General features: G+C 38.3%; 1 protein-coding gene across 1 annotated transcript; it reads left to right on the top strand.

Annotated features, from left to right (window-relative positions):
• The first annotated feature begins 77 nt into the window (after positions 1 to 77).
• CHMP4C (charged multivesicular body protein 4C) lies at positions 78 to 27,298 on the top strand. Its single transcript, XM_004047209.5, has 5 exons — positions 78 to 527; positions 20,842 to 21,019; positions 23,149 to 23,263; positions 25,921 to 26,074; positions 26,259 to 27,298. The coding sequence occupies exons 1-5, from the start codon at positions 338 to 340 to the stop codon at positions 26,321 to 26,323; spliced, it is 702 nt and encodes a 233-aa protein (XP_004047257.4). The 5' UTR covers positions 78 to 337; the 3' UTR covers positions 26,324 to 27,298.

The raw sequence follows: 27,298 nt of genomic DNA, 5'->3' as shown, positions 1-27,298 counted from the left end.
GTGTGGATAAAAGCCAACTTCCCACAGTCTTTGTCGGTCTTTTCAACTTTTCTCTGCTCTCGCTCAACTCCCAGAGGGCCGGGTGGCGCCGGCCAGCCGACGTCCCAGCGGTGGCCTCCCCGCCCAGCCGCTGTGCAGCGGGGCGGGGCCGAACTGGCAGCCAGGAAATGCCCTGGAGTGTGTGTCACCTGTCCAGGACGACTTGTTGATTCCCAGGAGCGCCGCCTTTCCGGTCTGGGTCCCCGAGAGGACTGCCTTGCTCACCTGTCCCCTCGGCGCGGCCCCGGGGAGCTCCCGAGAGGCCCCCGGGATCGCTCGCCCTCCGAACTCCACAGCAATGAGCAAGTTGGGCAAGTTCTTTAAAGGGGGCGGCTCTTCTAAGAGCCGAGCCGCTCCCAGTCCCCAGGAGGCCCTGGTCCGACTTCGGGAGACTGAGGAGATGCTGGGCAAGAAACAAGAGTACCTGGAAAATCGAATCCAGAGAGAAATCGCCATGGCCAAGAAGCACGGCACGCAGAATAAGCGAGGTAGGCTGGGGTCTGGCCCACGGGCGGGAGCCCATCTGCCTCTAGCCTTTCGCTTGGGGACAATCGGCCCACACCACTGAGGTCCCCAGGTGGCCAGGTTTGCTCCTGCAGTCTTTTCTAGGAACTGGTACTGACTCTTAGGGCACTGATTAGGGTGAGTTGAGCTAGACACTGGCACTGATGGCAAAATGTAAGGGGACGCCAAAAATCTCAGTAATCAAGATGAACAATACTTTAATGCAATACCTAAAGGACTCAGAACCAATGCCAAAAAAGAAATGATGAAGAAAATATCAAAATTTTAAATAAAGACAGGATTGGTATTGATTTTTTTCATTTGCCTCTAGCTCTTATGTTGTTAAGTACAGCACATCTTTATTTAAAATTATTTTTTATAATGTGATGATTTGTTCATCGTGGATTTTTTAATATTAATTTTGAATTTTAAAAATATTGCATTAAAATATTATTTGTCTTGATTACTGAGTGTTTTTGCACCCCTGTAAATTTTGCTCCTGGTTCAGCTTTTTCTAGGCCAGGCTTGCTGACTCCAACACTAACCATGAAGTTTTCTGCTGTATGTTTGTATATTAAATTACACATTTTAACTTGCACGTAAATCTTCAGAAAAGGATATTCTAGTACGTTGTGGTTTACCTTGCTCCTCAGCTGTGGAAAGCTTTAGCTGGATGTTCGGCAGTTGAAGTCTTAAAAAAAAAAAAAGGTAGAGGAATTAATTATTAAATTTCCTATCACTGACTTTTGGCACACACAAGAGACTTTGAGTCAGTGATGATTCTTGGTGTTCCTGCTGCACCTTGAACACCTGTTCTTTGCCAGAGTTAACTGATTTCTTCAGTATACTGCTCCTTCTATTGGAATACCTCTAAACAACACCTGTGGCACAGATAAAAACTCAGTGAGAAGTTGAAGTGATTTGCTCTTGTAACACCGGGTTAATGGCAGACCCAGAAAAGGAAGTGGCAATATAGGACTCTGCTTACCACCAAACCCAAACATTTGCATCCTCAAGTTGGGCTTCTTTAGTCATAATGAAGCCTTGGGAAGATTTGGCTCACTACAGGATGCTGCCATTGTTTAATGCAGGAAAGGAATGATGTCTCAAGGAGATGAACTTGAGAGCTCTGCCTCTTTCCGTAAAAGTGTGCCAGCTGCATTTATGCCCACTTACTGCCAACAATAAGAAGGCTGTTTTATTGCATGTAACTTTTGTGCATATTATAGCCTGTTTTAGAGGTAAGTACTGATTTCTACTTTTACTTTGTGTCTGAAAATATTCTGGGAAGTTATGCAATGGCAATTTCTAAAGAAAGACCATGTCATTATGGCTTGCTAAAAATGTTGTTGGTCATTTTGCTCCTTGGCCCTTCCTCTTCAGTTTGATACACACTCTAACATTTGCTTAGTGTCTGTCAAGGGTTTTCTTCCCTTTGCCATCTATTTGGATCTGTGTACAGCTTTGCCTGCCATGGTTGCTCAGCAAATATTGGTGGTGGTGGTTGTTGTTTTGAGACAGAGTTTCACTCTTGTTGCCCAGGCTGGAGTGCAATGGCGCGATCTCGGCTCACCGCAACCTCTGCCACCCAGGTTCAAGCGATTCTCCTGCCTCAGCCTCCCGAGTCACTGGGATTACAGGCATGTGCCACCACACCTAGCTAATTTTATATTTTTAATAGAGACGGGTTTTCTCCATGTTGGTAAGACTGGTCTTGAACTCCTGACCTCAGGTGATCCACCTGCCTTGGCCTCCCAAAGGGCTAGGATTACAAGTGTGAGCCACCGCACCTGGCTGATGTTGGTTTTAAAAATCTGAAAAATTGACCATTTCCTTCTAGGAAGTGGTAAAAATGTAAATTTGTTTTCAAAGACAGAGTGCAAAATAATGTGGGTTTTATTGATTTTTTTCAGAAGTACTCTTCAATTGGCAATGCACAAAAATTCGATCTCAATTTGACTTTATGAATAAAGACAAAAAATTTAAAGACAGTGCTAATTAAGACTACCAATCTAACTTCCTTAAATCAAGAAAGTTATAGATGCAAGTATGAATGGCAAATAAGTTTGTTTTTTTTTTTTGAGACAGGAAGTTACTCTGTCGCCCAGGCTGGAGTACAGTGGCAGGATCTCGGGTCACTGCAGCTTTCAACTCCTGGGTTCAAGTGATTCTCCTGCCTCAGCTTCCCGAGTAGCTGGGATTACAGGCATGCACCACCACGCCCAGCTAATTTTTGTATTTTTAGTAGATACGGGGTTTCACCATGTTGGCCAAGCTGGTCTCAAACTCTGGGCCTCAAGTGAACCTCCTGCCTGAGTCTCCCAAAATGCTGGGATTACAGGTGTGAGCCACTGCGCCTAGCCCTAATTTTTAATAGAAAAGTCATTAACTCTGTCTTCAGAAGCTTCACTGGTGTTAATGTCTAGAAACTCCCAGAGCTTCTAGAGTGACTCTGGGAGTAAGAAGAGGCTGGTTAGCATGAGGTCATCTGTAATCTAAGCTATGGAAAGAATTCAATCTTAGGCTCCTGCGTTGGTAACACGCTCAATATCAGAACCTTCTAAATAAACCAGATAACTTCATATACTTCATAACTTCATATACATAGTTAACTGTCTTCTATTAGCCACCAAGTGATATAAAATAGTAAAATAAAACCTGATATACTTACTACTAAATGGCCCCTGTGTGGCACAATGCCATTGCTAGAATGGCTGTAATTTATATGATAATCAGGGTGACATAATTTATGTGCAATTGAAGTTTTATTATTAGAGATGGTTGGTCAGCTAATATATTCTCTGAATGGCCAGGTAGCATTATATCAGAAAAGGCCACACTCCTAGCCACTTCAGATTCTTCAAAGATCAATTTCTCTACAACAACAGAAGCTTTGACAGCATTCTAAATGTCAAAATGGATTTTACTGGTAAAATGAAAAGCTTTTAATTAGCATAATAAATGTTAGAAATGGGGCAGGACATGGTGGCTCATTCCTGTAATCTCAGCACTCTGGGGGGCTGAAGTGGGCAGATTACTTGAGGTCAGGAGTTTGAGACCAGGCTGGCCAACATGGTGAAACCCCATCTCTACTAAAAGTACAAAATTAGCCGGATGTGGTGGAGCGTGACTGTAATCCCAGCTACTTGGGAGGCTGAGGCAAAATAATTGCTTGAACCTGGGAGGTGGAGGTTGCAGTGAGCAGAGATCGCGCCATCGCACTCCAGCCTGGGCGACAGAGTCAGACTACGTCTCAATAAATAAATAAATAAATAAATAAATGTTAGAAACGGGATCTCACTGGTGAATTTTTTTGAGACAGGGTCTCGCTTTGTCACTTAGGCTGGATTGCAGTGGTGTGATCAGGGCTCACTGCAGCCTTGACCTCCGAGACCCAAGTGATCCTTCCACCTCAGCTTCCTGAGTAGCTAGCACCACAGGCACGCACTACCACACCCAGCTATTTAATTTTGTTTTTTTTTGTATAGGTGAGGTCTCCCTATGTTGCCCAGGCTGGTCTCAAACTCCTGGGCTTAAGCAATTCTCTTGCCTCGTCCTCCCAACGTGCTGACAAGAGCCACTGGGCCTGGCCTCATTGGTGAAATTCTACGTATTCTAAATATGTGGATTGCTAAAACAGTTTAGAGACACTTCCAATACCCTCCACACCCACCCCATGTATGAACAGGATGAATCTACTAGGTGTGTAATTAACTTAACACTAGAATGGTGCCTGAAACTAGATCTCAAATCAGTGCAGTGTCCAGTCCTTAGTTTAGGTGGGTTTCTGATGGTGCGCACCTCTAATAGGGCACAGCACCTGCCAGGGAACGTTGCTGTCTTCCTCAATGAGCCTTTCATGCAGGGTGAATTGGAGCACCTCAAAGTACCTAGAGTTGGGACTTCATTGAGCTCACGGGACAGGTTGGCAAATTATTTTTTGTGCTTGCTAGTGTATGTTTGTTTAATAATATATATGCAGAATTTAGTCTGAAACTTGCTTTCATTACAACTCATTACTACTCGTAGTACAGGGGTAGCTACTTCTCCTCCCTTCAAATTTATCTGGCAGTTACCATCATCATCCAGCAAAAAGAACTTGAGTAAACATGAACAAATTGATTTTGCAACAGTTGCTATCCAAGGCTCTATTGATCAAAAGAGTAACAGTTGGAGCTTGAGTGATAATTTGGTTAAAAACTTTAGGAGGCCAGAGATTCTTGAATGCAGTTTATTTAGATTACTATGCTATAACTCTTGCTTTATAGGTGGTAATCTACTTTGTGGAAAAGCAAACTTTTTATATATTGTTTAATTTTTTGTTCTACTTCTTCTGAGCACTGCATCTTAAATAGTCACCTGGATGCATGGGGCCCACCCCCATTTATTCTGATATAATTGACTGGAGTGGGGATCAGACATCTGTTTTTTTTAAAATGCCCCCACCTGATTCTGACCTGTGGGCCAGGGTTAAGGATGGGAAGCCTAAATCCATAGGAATGTTAATGAGATGGAAAAACAAGATCTGTTCCTATCCCAGTGCTTCCGGCCTTGGGAGCTAAAGGGTATCAATATCTCAGCACACTGCAGAACTCTCCTGCCACACTGATCTGGCAATACACACCTTACAGGTCACTATTCCAACTTTATTTATTGATTTATTTATTTTTTGCTTAAATATAATATCCCAATCCATTTTTTTGCACATTTAATAGAAAGTATCTTGGTGTCGTAGTTAAGAGCCTGGGCTCCAAAGCAGACAGCCAAATAAAGTCCCACATTTGATTTCCATCCCTGCCTGGCCACTTAGTAGCTCAATGACCCTAGACCAATAATTTGACTTGTCTAATCCTGTTTCCTTATCTGCATAATGGCAACGATGACATAAATCCTCGGAGTTGTGGGGATGAATGACATTATTGGGTAAAGCATTCAGTGCAGTGCTTTATAAACATTAGCTCTTGGTATAAACTAATTACATTTTAAAAAGCTGTACTTGGCCCAGTTTTTGGCCAAATTTGGTCTTCTGGAATACCACCAAATAAATCTACTTCATCTGTCCTCTGAAGGCCTTTCACATATTTTATGACAGCAATAATTCTTCAAGTCTCCTGTTCCTTGCTTACCTTTTTCACCCTCCTCACTGACTCCTTACTGTGCTGAGGTTTTCTCACTAGGGGCAGGTCAAGGAAGAGGCAGGTGAGATGCCTAGGACACAGTTGTGTGACCCTGAGAGTGAGTGCCTCCTTGCAGTTTGCCTCTTTTTCCCCCTCATCCTAGTCCTAGCTCTATTGCTTGCCATATCCCAGGCTTAGCAGTAACTCCAAATATGTAAATATGTGAAAATGAGTGGATCTAGTCTGGGGTGATTTGTAGGCTGATAAGGATTAAGGGTTGAGATGGAGAGAAAGCAAATTTGGCCAGAACCCCTACTCAATATCATTACACACGATTCCAGTGAAAATTGGGTTCAGAAGCTGTTCTACCTGTTCATCAGGTGTCTGTTTGGTGAAGTGAGTCTCCAGGACAGAGAGTCCTCTATTGAATAAGCTCTCTCACTTTGAAGCCTGGGCTGTATTGGTAAGGATGAATTTGCTTTCAGAATCATGATGTGGACTTGATCTTCTTTGGAGAAAAGGAGTGTGCACAATCCCACTCTTAGTTCAGTGGGAAGAACCTCCTCGGTCTCTTAATTTTGCTTTTTATCATAGTTGTCATAGAGCTCAATTCTGCAGTCCTCAGACACTGCAGATCAGAAGGACATCTGTGTAAAGAGATTCAGCTAGTTGAATGTCAAACTAGTGATAGCAAAACCATGGCTCAGGTAAAACGACACAGCCATAGACTGCAAGAGCTTGATGGAAGTTCCCCTGGGAGATATAACTTACCTAGTAACCTCCATTCTTAAGACAGTCTCTCAAAATGTGATACTCAGATCACCTGCATCACAATTCCTTCTGTATATTTCACTCATAAGTATTCACTAAAGATTCTAATTTTGTAGGTTAATTATAGGGTCCAGAAATTTGGACTTTGAACAAGTAACTCAATGACTGCTCCCCACTTTGAGAATCTATGAAGTATTATTCAATGAGCTGTTAAACTGGAAGGGATTACTCTCTATTTATTCTATTTTCTTCCTCACCCATTCGTATTTTTTCTCCCTTCCTCTATCATCACTCAGATAATTGGATGAAATATCTATCCACCTTTCTCTCTGCTTACTCTTTTTTCTTTTCCTTTTTTTTTTTTGAGATGGAGTCTTGCTCTATCACCAGGCTAGAGTACAGTGGCCTGATCTCGGCTCACTGCAACCTCTGCCTCCCGGGTTCAAGTGACTCTCCTGCCTCAGCCTCCTGAGTAGCTGGGACTACAGGTGTGCGCCACCAAGCCCAGCTATTTTTTTTTTAATTTTTAGTAAAGACGGTTTTCACCCTGTGTCAGACTTATCCAGTATTCAAATTAGAATCAGTCATTAAAATACATTTCTTTGTGTGCCTTTGATTTTCTGATTATTTTGTACCATACTCGGTATTCTAAGGCCTGGGGGATGGGGGTGGGGTGGAAAAAAAAAAGTCTTATCCCCGGGGCATTAACAACCAATACCTAGGCCAGATCTTACTCTCCAGTCAACTACCCCTCTCCTGGAAAAGATAGATCAATGGAAACATGATCCTCCCCTCAACCTTCATCCCTAATTTCCCTCCCTTACCAGAAGCTCCACTTGGGCTTTCACCCCACAGTAGGGAAACCTGAGACGTGGGCACCTAGCCCTGGGAACCCTCTTCACTTAAGTTGTTGTTTTAAACTTTGAGCTTCCCCACTATCTCCCTCTCTTTTCTGAGCCATTGCAAGGATCCAATATAGACTAACACTGCACTTGCACCCTTAGTTACTGGCCAGCACAGAGTGGCCTGGGCTTGTTATTTATTTTGTTCTGTTAATACAGTCTCAATTTGAATATGATTTTTCAGATACCCATTTCACTTGCTTTTTTCCCATTGGATGTGGAAAGAGCTAAAACTCCCAGCCAAATTACTCCCCACACTCCCGTGGAAATCAGTATGTTCAGCTGCATTTAGTATTTGACATTTATTTCTATTAAATGCCCTCTTATTTTCAGTTGTTTTAGAATTAAGATTTTAATTCCAATTTTATTGTCTTATATGCAAGCTATTTCTTTGAGTTAAATTAGCCACAAATTTGATCTGCAGCCTCTATTGTTGTTGTAGAAGTTGTTGTTAAAATATTGAATAAGACAGAACCAAGGGCAGAACCTTGGCATGCCACTAGAGACTTCATTTCAGGGTGGCCTTTGCATGATAGCAACCGTGTTTCATCCGCTGAGGCGGCAGTCCCCAACCCTTTTGGCACCAGGGACCAGTTTCATGGAAGACAATTTTTCCATGGCTGTTTGGGGGGTAGGGGGAATGGTTTTGAAATTAAACTGTTCCAACCTCAGATCATCAGGTACTGGATTATCATAAGAAGTGCACAACCTAGATCCTCGCATGCTCAGTTCACAATAGGTTTCTCGCTCCTATGAGAATGTAATGCCGCTGCTGATATGACAGGAGATGGAGCTCAGGCGGTAAGGCTTAATGGCCTGCCGCTCATCTCCTGCTTTGCAGCCCAGTTCCTAACAGGACATGAACCGGGGTTTGGGAACCCCCGGAGCTAAGGCATAATCCCAGTTCGACAGATCAACACTCAATGAATTCAGATGTTCATCTAGCTATAAATACACCTGACCCACATTTCTACTCCTTATCATCTTATTTCTCCAGCTTTTTCTCTTTTATTCAGCAATGCCCTCAATATTCCTTCTGAATAATATTCCTAAAACTGAACTGTATTTACACACCTGGGGTTCACAAATGCTGGCTTCTGAACTGATAGTGTGTTACCTTCATCAGATTCTCTGGAGAGCTTTTTAAAAATGCCACACCAGGAGATTCTGTTTCAAGGGATCTGGAATAAGGTTCAGGATCTTGGTACTCAAAGATGGGGTGATTTTGAAGTGTGTAATGCTTGGAGGCTAGTGGATGATCTACGGTTTTTCCTTGAGTCAGTATCCAGCAACCAAAAGAAAAGAAGCCTGTGAAATTATTTTGGTATTTTTCATAGCTATGAACTGATATTGGCTTCGAGTAATCATCATCTTCTAACTCCTCAGAAACTGGAGTATTTTTGTTCTAGAATTTTGCTTTTAGTGTGTGTGACACAGTTTGCTGATGGATTGTAGCAACTTCTAGAAGAGCAATTGCTACTGTTTCTTCTGTTATATAATATTACATCTAGTTTTTTTTCATGAATTTGGAGCAGTATTGTAAATATTTAAACATTTATCATTATTCATTTAAATTCCACAAGGATGAAAGGCACCACATTTGGGGAAATATTTACATTAAGCAAATAATATAATTCCCTTCATTTATACTATTTTACAGTTTATTGAGTCAATCAAAATAAGGTAGAATAAGTTAGAAAAGGTATTACTAACACCATGATTATGCCAAAGTCATAGGATTTACACAGTTACAAGGAATTATGGCAAGAGAGTACTGTGAGCTTACCTACAGATGTGCTTAGTACTACTAGTTTATTTCTCAGTACTTAGGACCACTTATTTCAGGTGATTTTTTAAGATAAGAGAAAAGTACCAGATACTCTAACCAGTGATAAATAAGACAAGGGATCTAATACTTAGTTAAAAAAATTATAAGGTTTGGCTTTGGGGGTCAGCTTTGGAATGGGTAAGAATGATCTATTTTGACATTCTTTTTTTGTACAATGCCTAAGTACATGTGAATCTATTTGTACTTTTAAGGAATAAAATTATCACAGAACTTAAGATATACAGATGATATTGTTGATTTATTTTTAAATGTCACAGTCTCAATCTGCTTTAGTAAACTTAACTAGTTTCATACTTTTCATGCATACTGGTAATTTTAGTTTCTCCTACCTTTCTTGCTTATCATTTGATGGAAGTTTTAACAAATACACAGTTAGTTTAAAAGTTTGCAGAAGAAGAAAAAATAAAATTAAAACAAACAAAAGTCTGAATTAAATATGAAACATACAGTATGCCACTCTGAATAATTGACTTTTCCTGTACTAGACATTTTGATTCTTTACTTCAAGCAATTGGTGCTGATAGGGAATTGCTTGTTGGAAAGATTTAGGACCCTGTCCAAAGCTTTTAAGATCATGGTTTAAAGCAGTAAGAGCTATTATATCTAGACCAATGGCTTTTTTAACCACTGCTAAGCCCTTTTTTCAGGTATTTCTCATTTGTAGGAATTTCCAGGTAGCTAGAAGCCCCCACTACTATCACTCTGCACAACCTCCAACATCTCTTCCCCAATCTACGAATCTAGTGACTTAAAATACCAACACTGTAATCACTACTTGCAAAACAAAACAAGCCCCAAAAAAGCAAGCAAACGAGAATGGTAATTTTAAAATTGCGGGCAAGGAAAAGTAGGTCATTCTCTGTCAACAGTTGGGAAGCCTTGCATTAAAAGTTAAATTCTTGATTTAAAAATTAAAATTCAATGTCAACTATCTAGCTTAAATGAAATAAAGTTTACATGTGTATGTTTAACCTACATGGAAATTTAGAGGAGTAAAATTATGCAACTAAATATTTAACAAGTACTTTGGACATTTTATTCTTTATTTAAATATGAAGTCTTAGTGAATTTCTTTGGCTCTATCACATGGTGTTATATGCTACATAGTCATACTGGGTGCATCTTATTTGCTGCAGCAGTAACGTTGTTTAACAGGCCTTGCTCACTTAGCAGTGCTATTTACATTATCATTTCTTTCCATATATTTAATATATATAAAGTGAAAGTAAATATAACCTTGGAGTTTGAACAAAGATATTATTGTAACTCAAAACTTCTACTGTGTTAACTGTAGAAAAAAATTATGATTATGGTCAACTAATTTGCACGTATTTCAAAGACCCCACATGTAAGAGCCTATGCTTTATCATTTTGTGAGCAGTTTGAAAATGTTTATTTATGAAAACTATATTGATTTGTTGGTGTTACTTGTATTTGAAAACATTAAAGAATAGTATAGTTCATCATCAATTTCAAGGTAAATCTATTCTTAAAGAATTTCAAATACTAACAGTTAACTTGAGGAGCTATATATTTTTTAAGATTTTTTGACGTTAGGGGCTCAAAGGAATAGTCATAGAACCACAGACAGTGAGAACTGAGAGGGGCTAAAGGAATACAGTTTGCTGGTTCTTGAACTTCACGTGGTAGAGCATCTGCAAGCCACAGGCACAGTGCTATGATATATTGCTGCATCAGATGACTAAGGAATACTTTTTTACAAGTAGATAATTGAATCATATTAAATATATACATAATATATTATATATAATAAATTACATCTGTAGGTACACACATCTACTTTGTAAAATTAAGCATAATCAGCTATTTCTGAGTTTTTCTGTTAAATATATAAATATGGTTTCATACTTATACTTAAAAAATATTCTAGATGATAACAGGCCCCCAAAATTTAACAATTTGTGGGGTTATTAATAACACTAGCAGCAAATAAAAGACTCATTTATTCAATTAGTTATATATTCTGACTGGTATCAAACAATTAATTAGATTTTTACAAAGAATATAAAATAGATTTTAATTAGTGTATTGGTATGTTGGTCAAATATGTTAATTTCTCTTGCCCAACAATTGACTTCTGAAGCAATTACAAGAGATGAGAATTTTAGTGAGTATTTAAAATAAGTCTTTTATGCAAGCATTTCTTCCTTTTTTGACAACTCAAGGCACTTTTAGATCATGAACTTCCCTTCTCAGATTTACCTTTTTAAATATTCTCTTGCGTGATATCCTGGTAGCAAGAATTGCCTCATCTTCAAAAACAACGTCAAGCTCTTTAGAATAAGGAGTATCATTTCTGTTGGAAAATAACCTTAATTTCCTTTGCCCATTTGCTGTCTCTCTGGAGAAGAGAGGGCACTGATCAGCCAGCCTATTTTTCTCCTCTTTTATACTTTATAGTATTAATCAATCACCTTTTTTAAACACAAAATTCAGTCCAAAGTTACTAGCTTGCTTATAGCAATATTGCACTTCCAAATGCCCTTAGAATATCTCTTATTTACTTTCTGCAATCTCATTCCTTTTTGCTGCTTTCTCAGGCATCTGCTTTAGCATTATATAATCCTATATATCACTGTTGTGTGTTGGTCTTCTTCTAGATTGCTATTTACCCTCCATGTGACATTTAATGTTGATGAGACCTCCAAAAATATGGAGGTTACATATAAGATTTAGCTGTTGTGGCAAGCAGGAGTGCAAATCTTTAAAACGAAGATGTGCTCTATATTTGAGGCTTATAGTTCCCAATTTCTAATATATCTCAGACAGAAACTTTTCATTGGTATGAGATTTGTAGTAGGAGAAAGTGTTGGGGGTGGAAGGAACCCATTGTGTAATACCTTTTTCATCATTCATGTTCTTTATTTATCGATGTGTTGAGTATACATATAGACAGTCACTGGAGACTTTATCTACATAGAAGAAATGTAGCCATATTTCTTTCCATATATGAAAAGAAATGGTAATGTAAATAGAACTGCTCACCGAGTAAGGCCTGTTGAACAAGGTTACTGCTACAGCGATGTCTGTGAAGCCTTCCCTTACCCTCCAGAGAGAGCCTGCAAATTACTCTGGGTACCCACTGCACCTTGTACATATCTCTTCTTATTCTTCTCTACATCTTCTCTACTACTTGAGGTAAAGAATGTAACTTACACACGTTAGTATCCCTAGGAACTGTGCCTGTAGCATAGTAGGTGCTTAATAAATGCTTGCTGAATGATGAATAGGTGATTGCCCATTTCATATTTTGTCTCTCTCTGAGACTGGAGCCTTATTTCTTTGTCTCTCCAGTGCCTAACACAGTGCCAGGCATGTCATAGATCTTTAATACATACTTGTTAAGTGACTGAAATGAATGAATAAAGGTATTTTTTAAAAGTAAAGACGTTCAGTGAAATTCATAATGGGATGCCTCTGGCCAAATGCATGTTAAAATTTTCTATTTCCCCAGTTGTTTTCAATCTAACCTGTGACATTGAGCAGATATATTTTGTTTTTTTTCCATTTGGGAAACGTCTATGATGATGCTTATTCAGATTGTGCTTTTTGAAAACCAAAACAATGTGCCATAAATTGAAGGTATTGTTTAATTAATGAGGTGATTTGTATATGAGTAAGAACAGGGCTTACACTAAAGTTCCTCAAATAAAACATGATCACGAGCCTTCCCAGTTAAAAGCAAAAAATGACATAAGCAATTATGTGTGACATGTCTCTTAAGCATTCTCATATCTGGGCTTACTCTTTAAAGCCTCATCTTTTGGCCCTTCTCTAGAGATCATTCCTGGGACAGAGAAAAGCTATTATAATGCAGTTTCACCTTTCAAAAACAGGTTTGTCTGTGTTCACTGGATATGATGGTTCCTAAAAGGTTCTTCCTGTGTGCTGACTAATGGATTAACAATGTGCACATTTATCCACCCCAAATGAATGAAGAACAGGTTGACTTTTAAAACCAAAATGCCCTATACATTACATGAGCAATGAAATTGAAACTCTTTTCTGCTAGTTTAAATTATTTGGCATACATGACTGAAAGCCTTCCTTCCTTGGCAGCCTAGTGGAGTTGCATAGGAATAGTTAAATTTTGGTTCAAATGGATAATTTTTGCATTTTAATTCCAATCCCCAATGGGCTGCAGTAAGGACTCTTCATGTATCCTGTTAGCAATAGTACATAAAGGACATTGTTCTGCAACTCCAGTGCTGAAGGAACATCACTGTTATGCAAGGAGACAAAACCCCCGGCTGTTTCTCTACCACAAAGGAATACAGTAGATTCCTTTGTCTTAGAAAGAATGTTGTCCAGGTTTCATCAGCTGCTTAAAAGCACATACAGGAGTTTGGAAGATTGAAATGCACCTTCTACACAGGTTAAATTTCACGGCTCTGAAAATGTCCTCTTTGGCCAAATCAGGAACAATGCTTGATTTGCAGCATTTGTTGCATGCCTTTGAAAAAATACAGTTGCTTCTTTCCCAAGTTGTTTATTAGGGAACAAGGTTAAGGCCTGTCCAGCTCATGATGTATCAGTGGCATCATCGTTTCATATAAGGAACAGCTCACTGAGAGACTCACATACACTTCTTGGCTATTTGAAACAAAAGCCTCCTGTCTTAATGTTTGGGAGAAGCTTAACGTGCCAGGCAGAAATCATAGTAAATGTCAGGTATCCTAGGACCTGATCCAGCCATGCAGAAGTTACTGGTTTCATTCACACAGATTTTTAGAAAAATGTAAAATAGCATGTAAAAATTGGGGAATTTTGCATGGAAATCCAGATGTCTTGCTTCTTTTGAACACGTGGTAGGCTGGGACTACAGGTCTGCAAGGCAGCCTGGCACTGAATCTCAACAGTGCTGCTTCCATTAGATCAGGTTTATGCTCCCAGATCACTGGGGTCTCCAGTTCTTTCTCTTGACTCCCTTATACTGAGGCCAGTGTCTGTTGCTCTATATTGCCACCATTGCACTAGTTTTTATTTTTATAGAAGAGAAACAATTCTCTCTTTTTCTTTCTTTCTCACAGGAGAAAAACCAAAGAAGGCCTTTTCCCTGACCTTCTAGCTGCTTCACTTAATTTCGTTATCTGCCTGGCTCCCTCTGAGTTTGGGACTCTGGTTGGGCCAACATGTAGTGTGTGGTATGGGAATTACAGTGTAAGTCGAGATCCCAAATGTTGGTGAATTTTAAAAAATTTCCCAAATATTTTGAAAAGCAGAAACCATATGCTAACATAGGCGTTTAAAATTATGTCCAAACCAGAACTTATTATTACTAATGACTAACAATTGTAAGGTTCAGTGTCATACCACGAGAGTCCCACCATGTGGTTCTGACAACCTACAAAGGAAACGATGATGATAAAGATCCCTAATATTTAGTAATCACTCACTATGTGCCACTGAACGAAACATTTTATGAATGCTATTTCATTTACTTCTCAACAACTAAATGAGTTATATCTCCATTTTTCAGTAAGCAACTTATGTAAAGCCACATAGCCTTACATGTGAATGAGGGAGCCCAGATTTGAAGGTAAACAACCCTAGAGCATGATGTTCTATTGTTGTCTTCTAGGTACTGTTGTTCTTGTCATGCAGGTGAGGGAACATCACTTAAAATGAGTACAAGTCATGCATCGTGATTATTACACACAGGTATTAAGTGGTTTAGGTAGAATTAAAACATAGGTCTAGAGCTTCAGAGCTCCACCCTTTATACCAAATTGCTTTTCTAGATTTTCAGAAAGTTATCTAAAATTAATTTTTACTAAGAAATATGACATATTTTTAAATGGAGAACTTAAAAAGTTGCTCAAAAAAAAAAAAAAAGAGTGATGCCTTAGGGTCAATGGGTACCAGTTCGGTTCCAAATATGTATAGGCACTGAACCAGCCTGACGAGATAGGGAGGACATGCACTCTGAAGATTCCACTTCTGGGTATGTTGGGTGGGGATGTATATTTAGAGTTTAGCTTCATAGGATACTCTGCTGAATAGTATTGTTTGCTGTACCTATTGAAATGTAGAAATGTTTTGTAATATTATGTTTCTGTTATGATGAGGTATTTTCGGGGAACCTGCCCCGAAAATCACGTAGGTTCTTTTCTATTTTCCTAAGCGTCAGTTGGCTTGAGAAGTAAAGGGACAGAGTACAAAAGAGAGAAATTTTAAAACTGGACGTGCGGGGGAGACATCACACGTTGGTAGGATAGGTGTGGGTGACAGACATCAAGTACTTAACGGGGTAATAGAATATCACAAGGCCAGTGGAGGCAGGGTGAGATCACAGGACCACAGGACCAAGGCAAAATTAAAATTGCTAATGAAGTTTTGGGCACCATTGTCATTAATAACATCTTATCAGGAGACAGGGTTTTGAGATCAATCCGTCTGACCAAAATATTTTAGGCGGGAATTTCCTCTTCCTAATAAGCCTGGGAGCGCTATGGGAGACTGGAGTCTATCTCACCTCTGCAATCTCGACCATAAGAGACAGGTACGCCCTGGGGCAGCCAGTCCAGAGACCTACCCCTAGGTGCGCATTCTCTTTCTCAGGGATATTCCATGCTGAGAAAAAGAATTCAGCGATATTTCTCCCGTTTGCTTTTGAAAGAAGAGAAATATGGCTCTGTTCTGTCCAGCTCACTGGCAGTCAGAGTTTAAGGTTATCTCTCTTATTCCCTGAACAATTGCTGTTATCCTGTTCTTTTTCCAAGGGGCTCGGATTTCATATTGCACAAACACACATGCTGTACAATTTGTGCAGTTAACGCAATTATCACATAGTCCTGAGGCAACATACATCCTCCTCGGCTGACAGGATTAAGAGATTAAAATGAAGACAGGCATAGGAAATCACAAGGGTATTGACTGGGGAAGTGATAAGTGTCCATGAAATCTTTACAATTTATGTTTAGAGATTGCAGTAAAGACAGGCATAAGAAATTACAAAAGTATTAATTTGGGGAACTAATAAATGTCCATAAAATCTTCACAATCCATGTTCTTCTGTCACGGCTTCAGCCGGTCCCTCCATTTGGGGTCCCTGACTTCCTGCAACAAGGTATTGTAAAAACAAATGAGTAATTTGTTATGCGGTAGTCTCAGAAATAAGACATGCAAGCTTAGGGCTGGGTGTGGTAGCTCACACCTGTAATCCCAGCACTTTGGGAGGCCGAGGCAGGCGGATCACGAGGTCAGGAGATTGGACCATCCTGGCCAACATGGTGAAACCCTAGCTCTAATAAAAATACAAAAAATTAGCTGGGCATAGTGGCGCATGCCTGTAGTCCCAGCTACTTGGGAGGCTAAGGCAGGAGAATTGCTTGAACCAGGGAGTTGGAGGTTGCAGTGAGCCAAGATCGCGCCACTGCACTCCAGCCTGGTGACAGAGCGAGACTGTGTAAAAAAAAAAAAAAAAAAAAAAAATGCAAGCTTAGTAATTATGAATGTTGTATAAATTGCTACTATTTATTTAGTTGCTACATCCCTACCATTCACAGGGCCTATATAAGGAGTTTTCCATAAATTATCACTAATTCTTATAATCACGCAGCCTGATATAATCACCATTTCCAGAACAGCAAACTAAAGCTCAAAGAAGGGATGTGACTTGCCCAAGAACACACATCTGTGAAGTCATGGAAGAGGGATTTGCACTCTGGTGTTGAAAGGCTACACTCTTTCCATTATATCATGCTGTCCTTGTTCTATGTGCAAAATTATCAAATTTATTCACTTAATATCTATTCATTTTATTTCTGTAAAATGACCAATATCTACTCTTGGAATTCTTGTGAGAATTAAATGTCATAAATCACATAATACACATAAAGCACTTATCACCAATTTAACATATGGCAAATGCTCCATAAATGTTAGTTTTTGTTATGTATTTTGTTGGCCAGGTGCCAGGAACTGGACAAGGTGCTGGGGAAACAGGTAAATAAGATGCTGTCTCTTTTCTCCAAGGGCTTATAATCAGGCATAGGAGAGGTGAGGTAGGATACATTTTAGACATAATTCTACTATAGTGTGACAAATGCACCAGCAGATATGGAAAAGCAATTTGATATAAAGGGTGGAGCTCTGAAGCTCTAGACCTACGTTTTAATTCTACCTAAACCACTTAATACCTGTGTGTAATAATCATGATGCATGACCTGTACTCATTTTAAGTGATATTCCCTCACCTGCATGACAAGAACAACAGTACCTAGAAGACAACAATAGAACATCATGCTCTAGAGTTGTTTACCTTCAAATCTGGGCTCCCTCATTCACATGTAAGGCTATGTGGCTTTATATAAGTGAGTTGGTCTCAGATGGAGATGAGGAACTTGTTGGATATTGGAGTAAAGGTCACTATTGCTATGCAAAGAGACTGGAGGCATTTTGCCCCTGCCCTAGAGATGTGTGGAATTTTGAACTTGAGAGAGATGATTTAGAGTATCTGGTGGAGGGAATTTCTAAGTGGCAAAGTGCTCGAGAGGAAGCAGAGCATAAAAGTTTGGAAAATTTGCAGCCTGATGATGCAATAGAAAAGAAAACCTCATTTTCTGGTGAGAAATTCAAGCTTGCTGCAGAGATTTGCAGGGAGATTAAAGAGGCTATTACATCTATAAAACAAGAATAGGTTGCCATTAAAAAATGAGCAACTAAAGAACAAGTTTTTAGAAGTTAGAAACATAATCTTTTAAAAAAGGGTAAAAAAGTAGAATGAATTTAGCTGAAGACTAAATTAGTGATCTGCAAATAAAGTCAAGGAATTCTCCCAGAACATAGATCAAAAAGACAAGGAGGGCTGGGTGTGGTGGCTCACACCGGCAATCTCAGTACTTTGGGAGGCCAAGGGGAGTAGGATTGCTTGAGGCCAGGAATTTGAGACCAGCTTGGGTAGTACAGCAAGACTCTGTCTCTACAAAAAAATTAAAAAAAAAAAAAAAACTCGGTACCATGACATGTGCCTGTAGTTGCAGTTACTCCGAAAGCTAAGGCAGGAGGATTGCTTGAGCTGGGAGTTCAAGGCTGCAGTGAGCTGTGATTGTACCACTGCATCCAGCCCGAGTGACAGAGTGATACCCTGTGTCAAAACAAAAAAAAATAGGATAAAGCCAAAGAATACAATGTTCATCTTATATTATAGGCATTTCAAAAGAGAGAAAATAGAATGTTTTCAGGGTGTGTGTGTAATTGTATATATAATTAAATAAAAATAAATACAAATTTCAGAAGATAGTAGACAGAAATACAGAGGAGAAAAGAGTGATAAAAGAAATAATAGGATACAATTTTTTCAAGCTGAGGGAAGATTTGAGCCTTCAGATTGAAAATACTTACCGAATACTCAGTTGGAAAAAGCAAAAAACAAAAGATACATACCTAGATGCATACCAGTTAAATTTCCTAACTCCAAAGTGTAAAAGAAAGTCTTTAACACTTTTGGAGAGGAAACAAGAAAAGAGATTATTTGCAAAGGGATGAGGATAATTTTATTATCAAACTTTTTAAAAAGTTAGCTATTAAAAGATAATCTTTTGAAATATTTTGAACCTAGCATTCTGTAAAAATCCAAACTGCCACACAAGTTTGAGGCAAAATAAAGACATGTTCAGACTTATAGACATTCAAATAATTTATATCAATGCACCTTTTCTGGAAAATATAATACTGTAAAGTTTTACTGCAGTAAAATAAAGAAGCAATCCAAGAAAGAGGACAATATAGAATACAAGAAGCAATAGTAAGAAATTTATAAATGATTGCTAGAATTGTGTCTATGAAGCTTATGATTGTTAAAATTGTGTCTATGAAGCTTAGGGCAATTGTTAAGAAAGATTTCCTTAAAATTGGAAAGTATAATGAAAAACCTCTATGAATCATCAGGAACTAATAAAATTGCAGATGATTTCAATCAAACCTTTCAGGATTTGGAGTGGGAAGGGAATCTTATTTGGGAACAATAAATTACAGATACTGATTAATTTTCAACATAGAAGAAAACTTGTTTAATTATATGTGTCTTAAGGGTATCCATTAAGAGAATAAATTCAGTATATACAATTGCCCAACAATTAAAGGGAAAAAATGAACAAAGACAATTTAATCGATCTACATAAAGACAAGAAAGCAGAAAGAGAACAAAAAGCATAACAAGAAAGCAGAAAGAGAACAAAAAGCATAACAAACAGAAAACACAAAAAAGATGACAATAAAGAAACAGTATTGATAGCATAGCAGTTACTACAATAAATGAGACTGAGTGAAAATCTTACATTAAGTAACAGAGACTATCTAAATGGGTCAAAAACAATCATAAAAACTAAACACTCATGTAGCGTAATATAGGTGTCTTTAATATGTATATAAAAATAGAATAAAACAATTTTGAAATAGTGGTCTATGTAAAAATTTTTAGAGACAAATTGTAATAAAAAACTGGCATATTAACTTAATATAAAACAAAATGGAATTCAAGGCAAAAAAGAATGAATGGGATAGAGACTAATACTTGATTACAATAAAATCCACCAAGAAAGTATAATGGCTGAGTCTTTGTGCACCATAGAAAAGCACTGGAATGAATCAATCAAATTTGTTGCAATTACAAGAAGAAATGGACGAAAACAGTTAGAAGAGAGACTTCTCTCCAAAATCTCTGTTGTGATAACTTACCTGCTTTACTTTGAAACCATAAAACCATTTGAGTTCTTTTGCCAATTCCATTTAATTATCACTTATTTTCGTATTAACATTCTGCCGCTGCTCTTTTCCTGCTCTCTCCCTAAATGCATTATCAAAACAGATATTTTAGGGCTTTTTTTGGTTGCCTTCCAAGGTGCCACAGTCAAGAGGGCTCTACTTGTTTGGTGGTTTTAGAGTGAGGCAAGTTAGGTTATCTTGTTAAAATGTTAATGGGAAGATTATTTGGTTATCATTTCTCTGGGAAGATTATTTGGTTATCATTTCTCTGGGAAGATTATTTGGTTATCATTTCTCTGAAGGCCCTGCTCTTTTCTCTCACCATTGTGCCATCCAATCCTTGAATACAACTCTAGCAGTGCTGAATTCATGGATGCTCACAGTTAGATTCAACCTCAATAGCCATCTCAAAATCATTTCAGACCAAGACAATACAGCTCAGTATTCTGAGTTCTTGTTGCAGCTACCACTAACTGTCTGCCTTTAAGCAAGTCACTTCACTTCTCTGGTCTCAATGAACTTGTCTTTAAGAAAATGGGGCTAGAATCAAAGGCCATTAAGGTCTTTACGTTCTCTAAAGGTTTACTTTTCTATTGTATGATTTTTACTCATATTTTTATCTATCCTTTTCTAAAATCTGACATTGACAAAACATTTCTTTGGCATATGTTTTGGAATAGGAAAACTGACTTTCCATCCGCTTATACTTGCCAGATCTTTGGAAGAAAAGAATAATAAAATGTTGGAGATGGTACTAGTTGGTATAGGTAATTGAGAGGAAAATATGAGTTGTTTATTTCTCAGGTTTATTTTGGTATACTCGTTGTCCTTAGTTATCAGAAGGTCTAAGTCCATAGTGGTGCTGAGCAAACATCTCTTTATTTAGTGTCTCTTTCTCTTTCCTAATAAATGTGGCTTCTCTCTTATTTAGCTGCATTACAGGCACTAAAGAGAAAGAAGAGGTTCGAGAAACAGCTCACTCAGATTGATGGCACACTTTCTACCATTGAGTTCCAGAGAGAAGCCCTGGAGAACTCACACACCAACACTGAGGTGTTGAGGAACATGGGCTTTGCAGCAAAAGCGATGAAATCAGTTCATGAAAACATGTGAGTGACTCTGGTCTCCCTCTGAATCATAAATTCCCTCAGTGTTGGGAAGGACCTTTGGAACCATATGATGGTTTTGGCAGGAATGGGTTTACTCATTTGAGGCTCTTTGACATGTTGAATAAAATACTGTCTCAGAGAAAGATTAAAGGTTATAGCAACAACAACAAAAAAGACCATGAAAAAAGAAAGGGCATTCATTTTTGCCTGTAATGTTTCCCAGTTACTTTATGATTGCTGGAAACTGTACCTGTAAATATTTTCATTCTACAGTTTAAAAAAGGCTTCGATTTCAACCTGCGTGAGGGTGTTGGATTTATAGGATAGTGGCTGTCAAACTTTGGAGGGAATCAGAATCACCTGGAGAATAAATAAAGATAACACAGATGCCCAGGCTACTTGAACTTGCAAAGTGTTTGGGTCCATGTGATTCCGATGCTAACCAATGTCTGAGAACCACTGACACAGAAGAATAGTCATGAGCATGGATTTGGGGGTCAAATTTTCTGGGCTATAATCCCAGGTCAACTGCTGACTATCCCTTGGGCAATTTATTATACTTTATTCAGTTTCCTTATATGTAAATTAGAGATTATAATAGTACTTACTTACCTCGTGGTTATTGTGAGATTCGATGAGATACTAGATATAATGCACTTAGTATAGTTCCTGGCACAAAGTGAGCACTCAATAATTAATATTCACAATTTGCTTTACATTCACACTGGGAAATATGTCTGGGACCGGATCCTTTCCTGATACTGGACGTGATAGTGGAACCTGGGGCAAGGATGCACAAGAGCAATGAGTGCCTAAGAGATGCAGACAAATTTCTGTAGAGTGGGAAAAGGTGAAAAAGGTGGTGGCTGGGGGCAGTGAAGACAACCTTGCTAACATTTTCTTTTCTGAATAATTCATTAACAATCAGCCTCCATTTTGACAGCTTCATGGAGACATTAGATTCATTATCAGAGTCAAAATTCTCTATTGCTTTTGGATGCTAAAATGTGTCACAAAATCAGCCTTTCCCTCCAGGCAGCTTGGCAGCATCATACCATTGTATTACATTTGAGAAAAATTTGTTCCCAGGCCCAAAGTTGAGCCATACATTTTTTCACATTCCTTTTAAAAATATATTTGTTTTATATTCAGTATAAATAGAATAATAAGGTTTAAAGGTAAAGGATGGTCAGAGGGAGGTAAAAGTATTCTTTTTGATTATTGCATGAAAATATGTCAAAATAGCTCTTATAGAGTCAGAGAAACTCACAAAAAAATTACTTCCACTGGGAATCAAACTTTTGGTATTTAGGCTACTTAATAATGAGGGACATTGTCATTTCTCTTATATCCAATCAGTTTGGCCTAGTTTCAGAGTTGGAGGAATTATTCAGAGACAAGCTACTATAGAAACATACCAGAACCTGGCATGTAGACACTGACATGCTTAGGCGGGTGTTTAGGAGCCAGTGAAGCTCAGGTGTTGGAAAATGTCTTCAAAGCGGCTGTCCATCCTGAGCAAGTGGCTACCTAGATTTATTTGCTGCAGTTGCTAATTCTTCTGAGGGCTGTATAGGTTTAATCCTGCTCTCTTTAGTAACCTCTCAGGGCATCACCGCTATGCGAAAACCCTTGGGGAGCCAGGATCTCAGAGCTGCTAAGTGTTACAGAAAATAGATCTCTAGACCCAGCGTTTAGCTTCAACAAAGGGCCGCTGTCAGATAGGGGCTCCTAAGAGCTGCCAAAGCTCATCTAGTTACAGTGGTCCTGGTGGTCTGTGGCAGTGTTTCCTGCAGAGTTGATACACAGCAGCATGTATTTAAATTTGTCATATGCCCTATCAGACAAAATTTCAAAATGGGTTTATAAATACTGATAGTTATAAAATACTTTTATTTTTAGTGAGTTCCAAATGTAGTAGGTATTTACTTAATGTTTATAATATATGGATTATTAAGTTTTTTAAATATAAATTATCTTTAAAGTTTATAAATATCATCAGGAATATTTATCCTACTCAAATAACTAAGAATTTATATTAAATGAACTGACTTTTTATATAGGATTATATCTAAATTTATAATTATAAGTTAAAATTCTAAAATGTTCAACAAAATGTGATTTCCCAGGGATCTGAACAAAATAGATGATTTGATGCAAGAGATCACAGAGCAACAGGATATCGCCCAAGAAATCTCAGAAGCATTTTCTCAACGGGTTGGCTTTGGTGATGACTTTGATGAGGTACGTAGCTCAATATGAAGAATGCAGGATTGTGGCTGCTATAAAGAGTAGCTTCCCGTCATATACAGTAGGCAGGTTCCCTTACTACTGAAAGAACAAGTGATATTTGTAAGAAAGGTACTTCTCTTAAGAGAAAAATAAAGTGTTAGTACCTCTGATTTAAAGGAAAGATGAATACAGTTTGGCAAACAGCGGCCTGATTAAGTTTTCAGCTATTAAGGAAAGAACAGCATGTGATTGTGTAAAGTTAGTGACTTTTAATGGTTGAAGCCTAAACAGCCCCATTACGAGGAACTGAGTGCTCGCACATCTGGGCAAAACAAAGTAGACTTCGTCATTCTGCATGAAACAGACGTATCATGCTCTGTAGCTGTTAAATTAGAGGTTAGGCTGCCTCTGTTTATTACTCAGGCTATGAAACCAAACAAATGTGGAGTGGCATTATTAACACACACATTCCATTTAGATTAATCAGTCCAATAATACAGACAGACTATAATTATAATGGTGATGTCTGCACTGTGAATTTCAATTGTTCTGCTTAAAGCACACACAAGTAGGACTAGTACACATTTAGAAACATTTCCAAAGCTTGGATTAGCATGGCAAAGAATCCAACTTCCTGCATCTATGTGATATTAAAAATAACACATTTAGCAAGTAAGACCTGGTTCCATGGAATCCCCAAAAATGAGAATGGGGTATCAATACCTTTTAAAAATGGTGTAGACAAGGGGTCAGCAAAAATATGGCTTGCAGGCCAAATTCTTCCCGTGACCTGTTTGTATATCCCATAAGCTCAGGATAGGTTTCACAGTTTTAAAGTGTTGTAGAAAACAATGACAACAAAGGAGCCTGGGGCAAAAGAAAACATGCAGCCTGCAAATCATGCAATATTACTATTTGGGCCTTTACAGAGAAAGTTTTTCAACTCCTGATGTAGACTAGTAAGCATCTAATGAGTACATTATGATATGGTGGAAAGGAATCTGGGCTTACGTGGACATCTGGGCTCTATCATTTGTTAAAAACTTTGTGTAAATCTCTTTTACTTTTCTGACTCTTAGTTTTCTTATCTGTGATAATGAAGATTATTGGATCCCTGGATTATCTCCAAAACATCTTAAGTTCTAAAATTCTTTTCTCAGTGGTCATATTAGTGTTTGGTACCTAAAGGATGAAAATGATGGAGGAGATGATTACTCTGTTGTTACCATATTGCTAAAGAAAACATTAATATGTTTCTGCTGCTGTCGATAACGATGACGCACTATTGGCAATTCTGGGCATACATTCGGCATAGGATAGCTTGTTCTGCCATTACTATATTTATGGTATTTGTCCCTAATTGTTTTGTGAGCAGAAATAGGACGCCAGGGTATTCATTCTGTTCCATTTTAGTCATATAGCCTGTGGAGATCCATCAAGTACACAACTATATTGACTGTGCTATTTCATACGGCCCAATGCTATACACCTTCATGTTTTCTTCCCTTTTTATGAGGCGAATTTAATAGAGGTCAGGCAATCTTTAGCTTACTGCAATTCTGATACCCACTGACTTAATCAAATGTTGTGGTTGGCTTAAATATCTTCTCTCTTTCCCCACAGTGTTATTACTCTCACTTTAATATTGGATAATTATTTGTTTATGTGCCTTCCCCCCACATTTGAGTGTAAGCTCCTTGAATATAGGGAGTGTTGATTCAACTTTGCATCCCAGCACTGAGTTCAAAATCTGTCCAGGAGTGAGTGCTCAATAAATTTGTTGAATAATGAATGAATGAATTCTCTCATTCGTTATTCATCCATGAAAGAAAAATCTACTTGGTTGAATATAAGGTGTCCCAAGTCATTTCTAATAGTGACAACCTCATAATTCCATCAATGACAAGTTCAGTTGTGACTCCCAAATTCTCTCTGAGAGGGGTTGGACTCTACTTGAGGACTTATGGAGCCAGTGAGATCTGAACTATCTGAGTCATCTCAGAATTGGCATAAGGTGACTTACATCTTTAAGGTCTCAAGCTAGCCTTGTCTCTCAAAAGTTTTTGGGACAGAGAATAGTTTAAGATTAAACCAGGCTCTCTCGGACTATTGCTAAAAGAAGGAAATACAGTATACCTATCTTGAATTGAACTTTTCTTAACCCAAATGCACAACATAATTTATATTGGCTTTGGTGATTTGATAAAAGAACCATAGTATCTTTAATTCTTTTTACTTTCTGTATGTTATGGTTTTGCTATACCTGTTGTTTTATTTTCAATAGCATTAGCCCAAAGAAAAACATTTACTTCCACCAATTAACATTTTGTGGATTCTAAACAGTAGAAAAGAACACATTGGAAAGATGACAGGCAAGGTATAAGTTTCCCAGAAACTGTGGGGAGGTTATATATTCAGCTAGCATAAATTACTTGAATGGCTGTTTACTGAAGTATTAGAAGATTAACTACAACAAATTTGCACAACCCAGAATATTCATTTTTTAATCATTGCTCAGTGTTGCAAAAAAGACTTAGTTTTAAAATAAATATTCCATTTCACTGGGTTCTCACATATCAATTGGGTAGCAGATGTTCTTGTTATTGTGTTTGAGGAAACCCATGTCTTGAAACGTTAACTCCATAATTCTTCCTTTCTCCTGTGTTCAGGATGAGTTGATGGCAGAACTTGAAGAATTGGAACAGGAGGAATTAAATAAGAAGATGACAAATATCCACCTTCCAAATGTGCCTTCCTCTTCTCTCCCAGCACAGCCAAATAGAAAACCAGGCATGTCGTCCACTGCACGTCGATCCCGAGCAGGTCTGTTACCCAGCTCAACTACATGTGGTCAGATAGTTGCCTAAAATGATAGCCAGGACCATTCTTTTTAGCACATGTTTTTGATTTCATACTGAACACATTTTTATATGTAACTCATACGTGTTTGCTATGCTGAAAGTGTGAATGTCACCAATTACTAATTTTTATCTATTTTATGTTCCAGCATCTTCCCGGAGGGCAGAAGAAGAGGATGATGATATCAAACAATTGGCAGCTTGGGCTACCTAAACTAAAATACATTTTTGATACCTAAATTAATGAGCTGTAGATAAAATATAAAAAATGTTTTTACCAAGTTCAGAAGTTAACAAAGACTCTGCTTTATAATTATATTGAATGAACAATTGTGTTTTAAGCCTCCTAAGTAAAAGTAAAAAAGGAGTCATGTGTATACATAGAATCAGTGATGGAGGCCAGGCACAGTATCTCATGCCTATAATCCCAGCACTTTGGGAGGCTGAGGCAGTTGAGACCAGGAGTTCGAGTCCAGCCTGACCAACATGAAGAAACCCTGTCTGTACTAAAAATACAAAAATTAGCCGGACATGGTGGCAGGCACCTGTAATCCCAGCTACTTGGGAGGCTGAGGCAGGAGAATCGCTTGAGCCCAGGAGATGGAGGTTGCAGTGAGCCAAGATCATGCCACTGCACTCCAGACTGGGCAACAGAGGGAGACTCTGTCTCAAAAACTAAAAAAAAAAAAAAATACATTTAGTATAGCGGGGGGTGGGGGGAGAAATTAAATGTTATTTCCTATGCGAATGATGTGTATCCCTGTACCCATGGTAATTGTAAATATACTGTGTCTCTTTTGGGAGCGCCTTTTAGTAGAGGAGTCTTATATGAGTCTCTACATAAGTAGTTTCACTTGAGTTTTGCAGTTTGAAATCTTAAAGGAGCTTTAATTGACATTTATTATACCAATTAAGCTTGGAATGGGGCAATGGATGCATTTCCCAAAACGTGTGAAAGCACTAACAGCTTACATTGCTGAATGAGAATCTCCTGGGTGTAATTTAGCCACTTAGGGAACTGCATGAACACTCCCAGGCCATTATGATGCTGTTACAGCTTCAGTGTATAAATGCATGAGTATTCTTTCTGTTCTGTTTTGTGCTCTCTTGTACATTTATTTACCCTTTACAGAATATTTCTTGTAAATACATAAAAATATTGGCAATTAAAAGTACATCTTGAATAAAA

This window comes from Gorilla gorilla, chromosome 7 (assembly GCF_029281585.2).
Source record: "Gorilla gorilla gorilla isolate KB3781 chromosome 7, NHGRI_mGorGor1-v2.1_pri, whole genome shotgun sequence".
Classification (NCBI taxonomy): Eukaryota; Metazoa; Chordata; class Mammalia; order Primates; family Hominidae; genus Gorilla; species Gorilla gorilla.
This window is presented reverse-complemented; position numbering and strand designations above follow the sequence as displayed.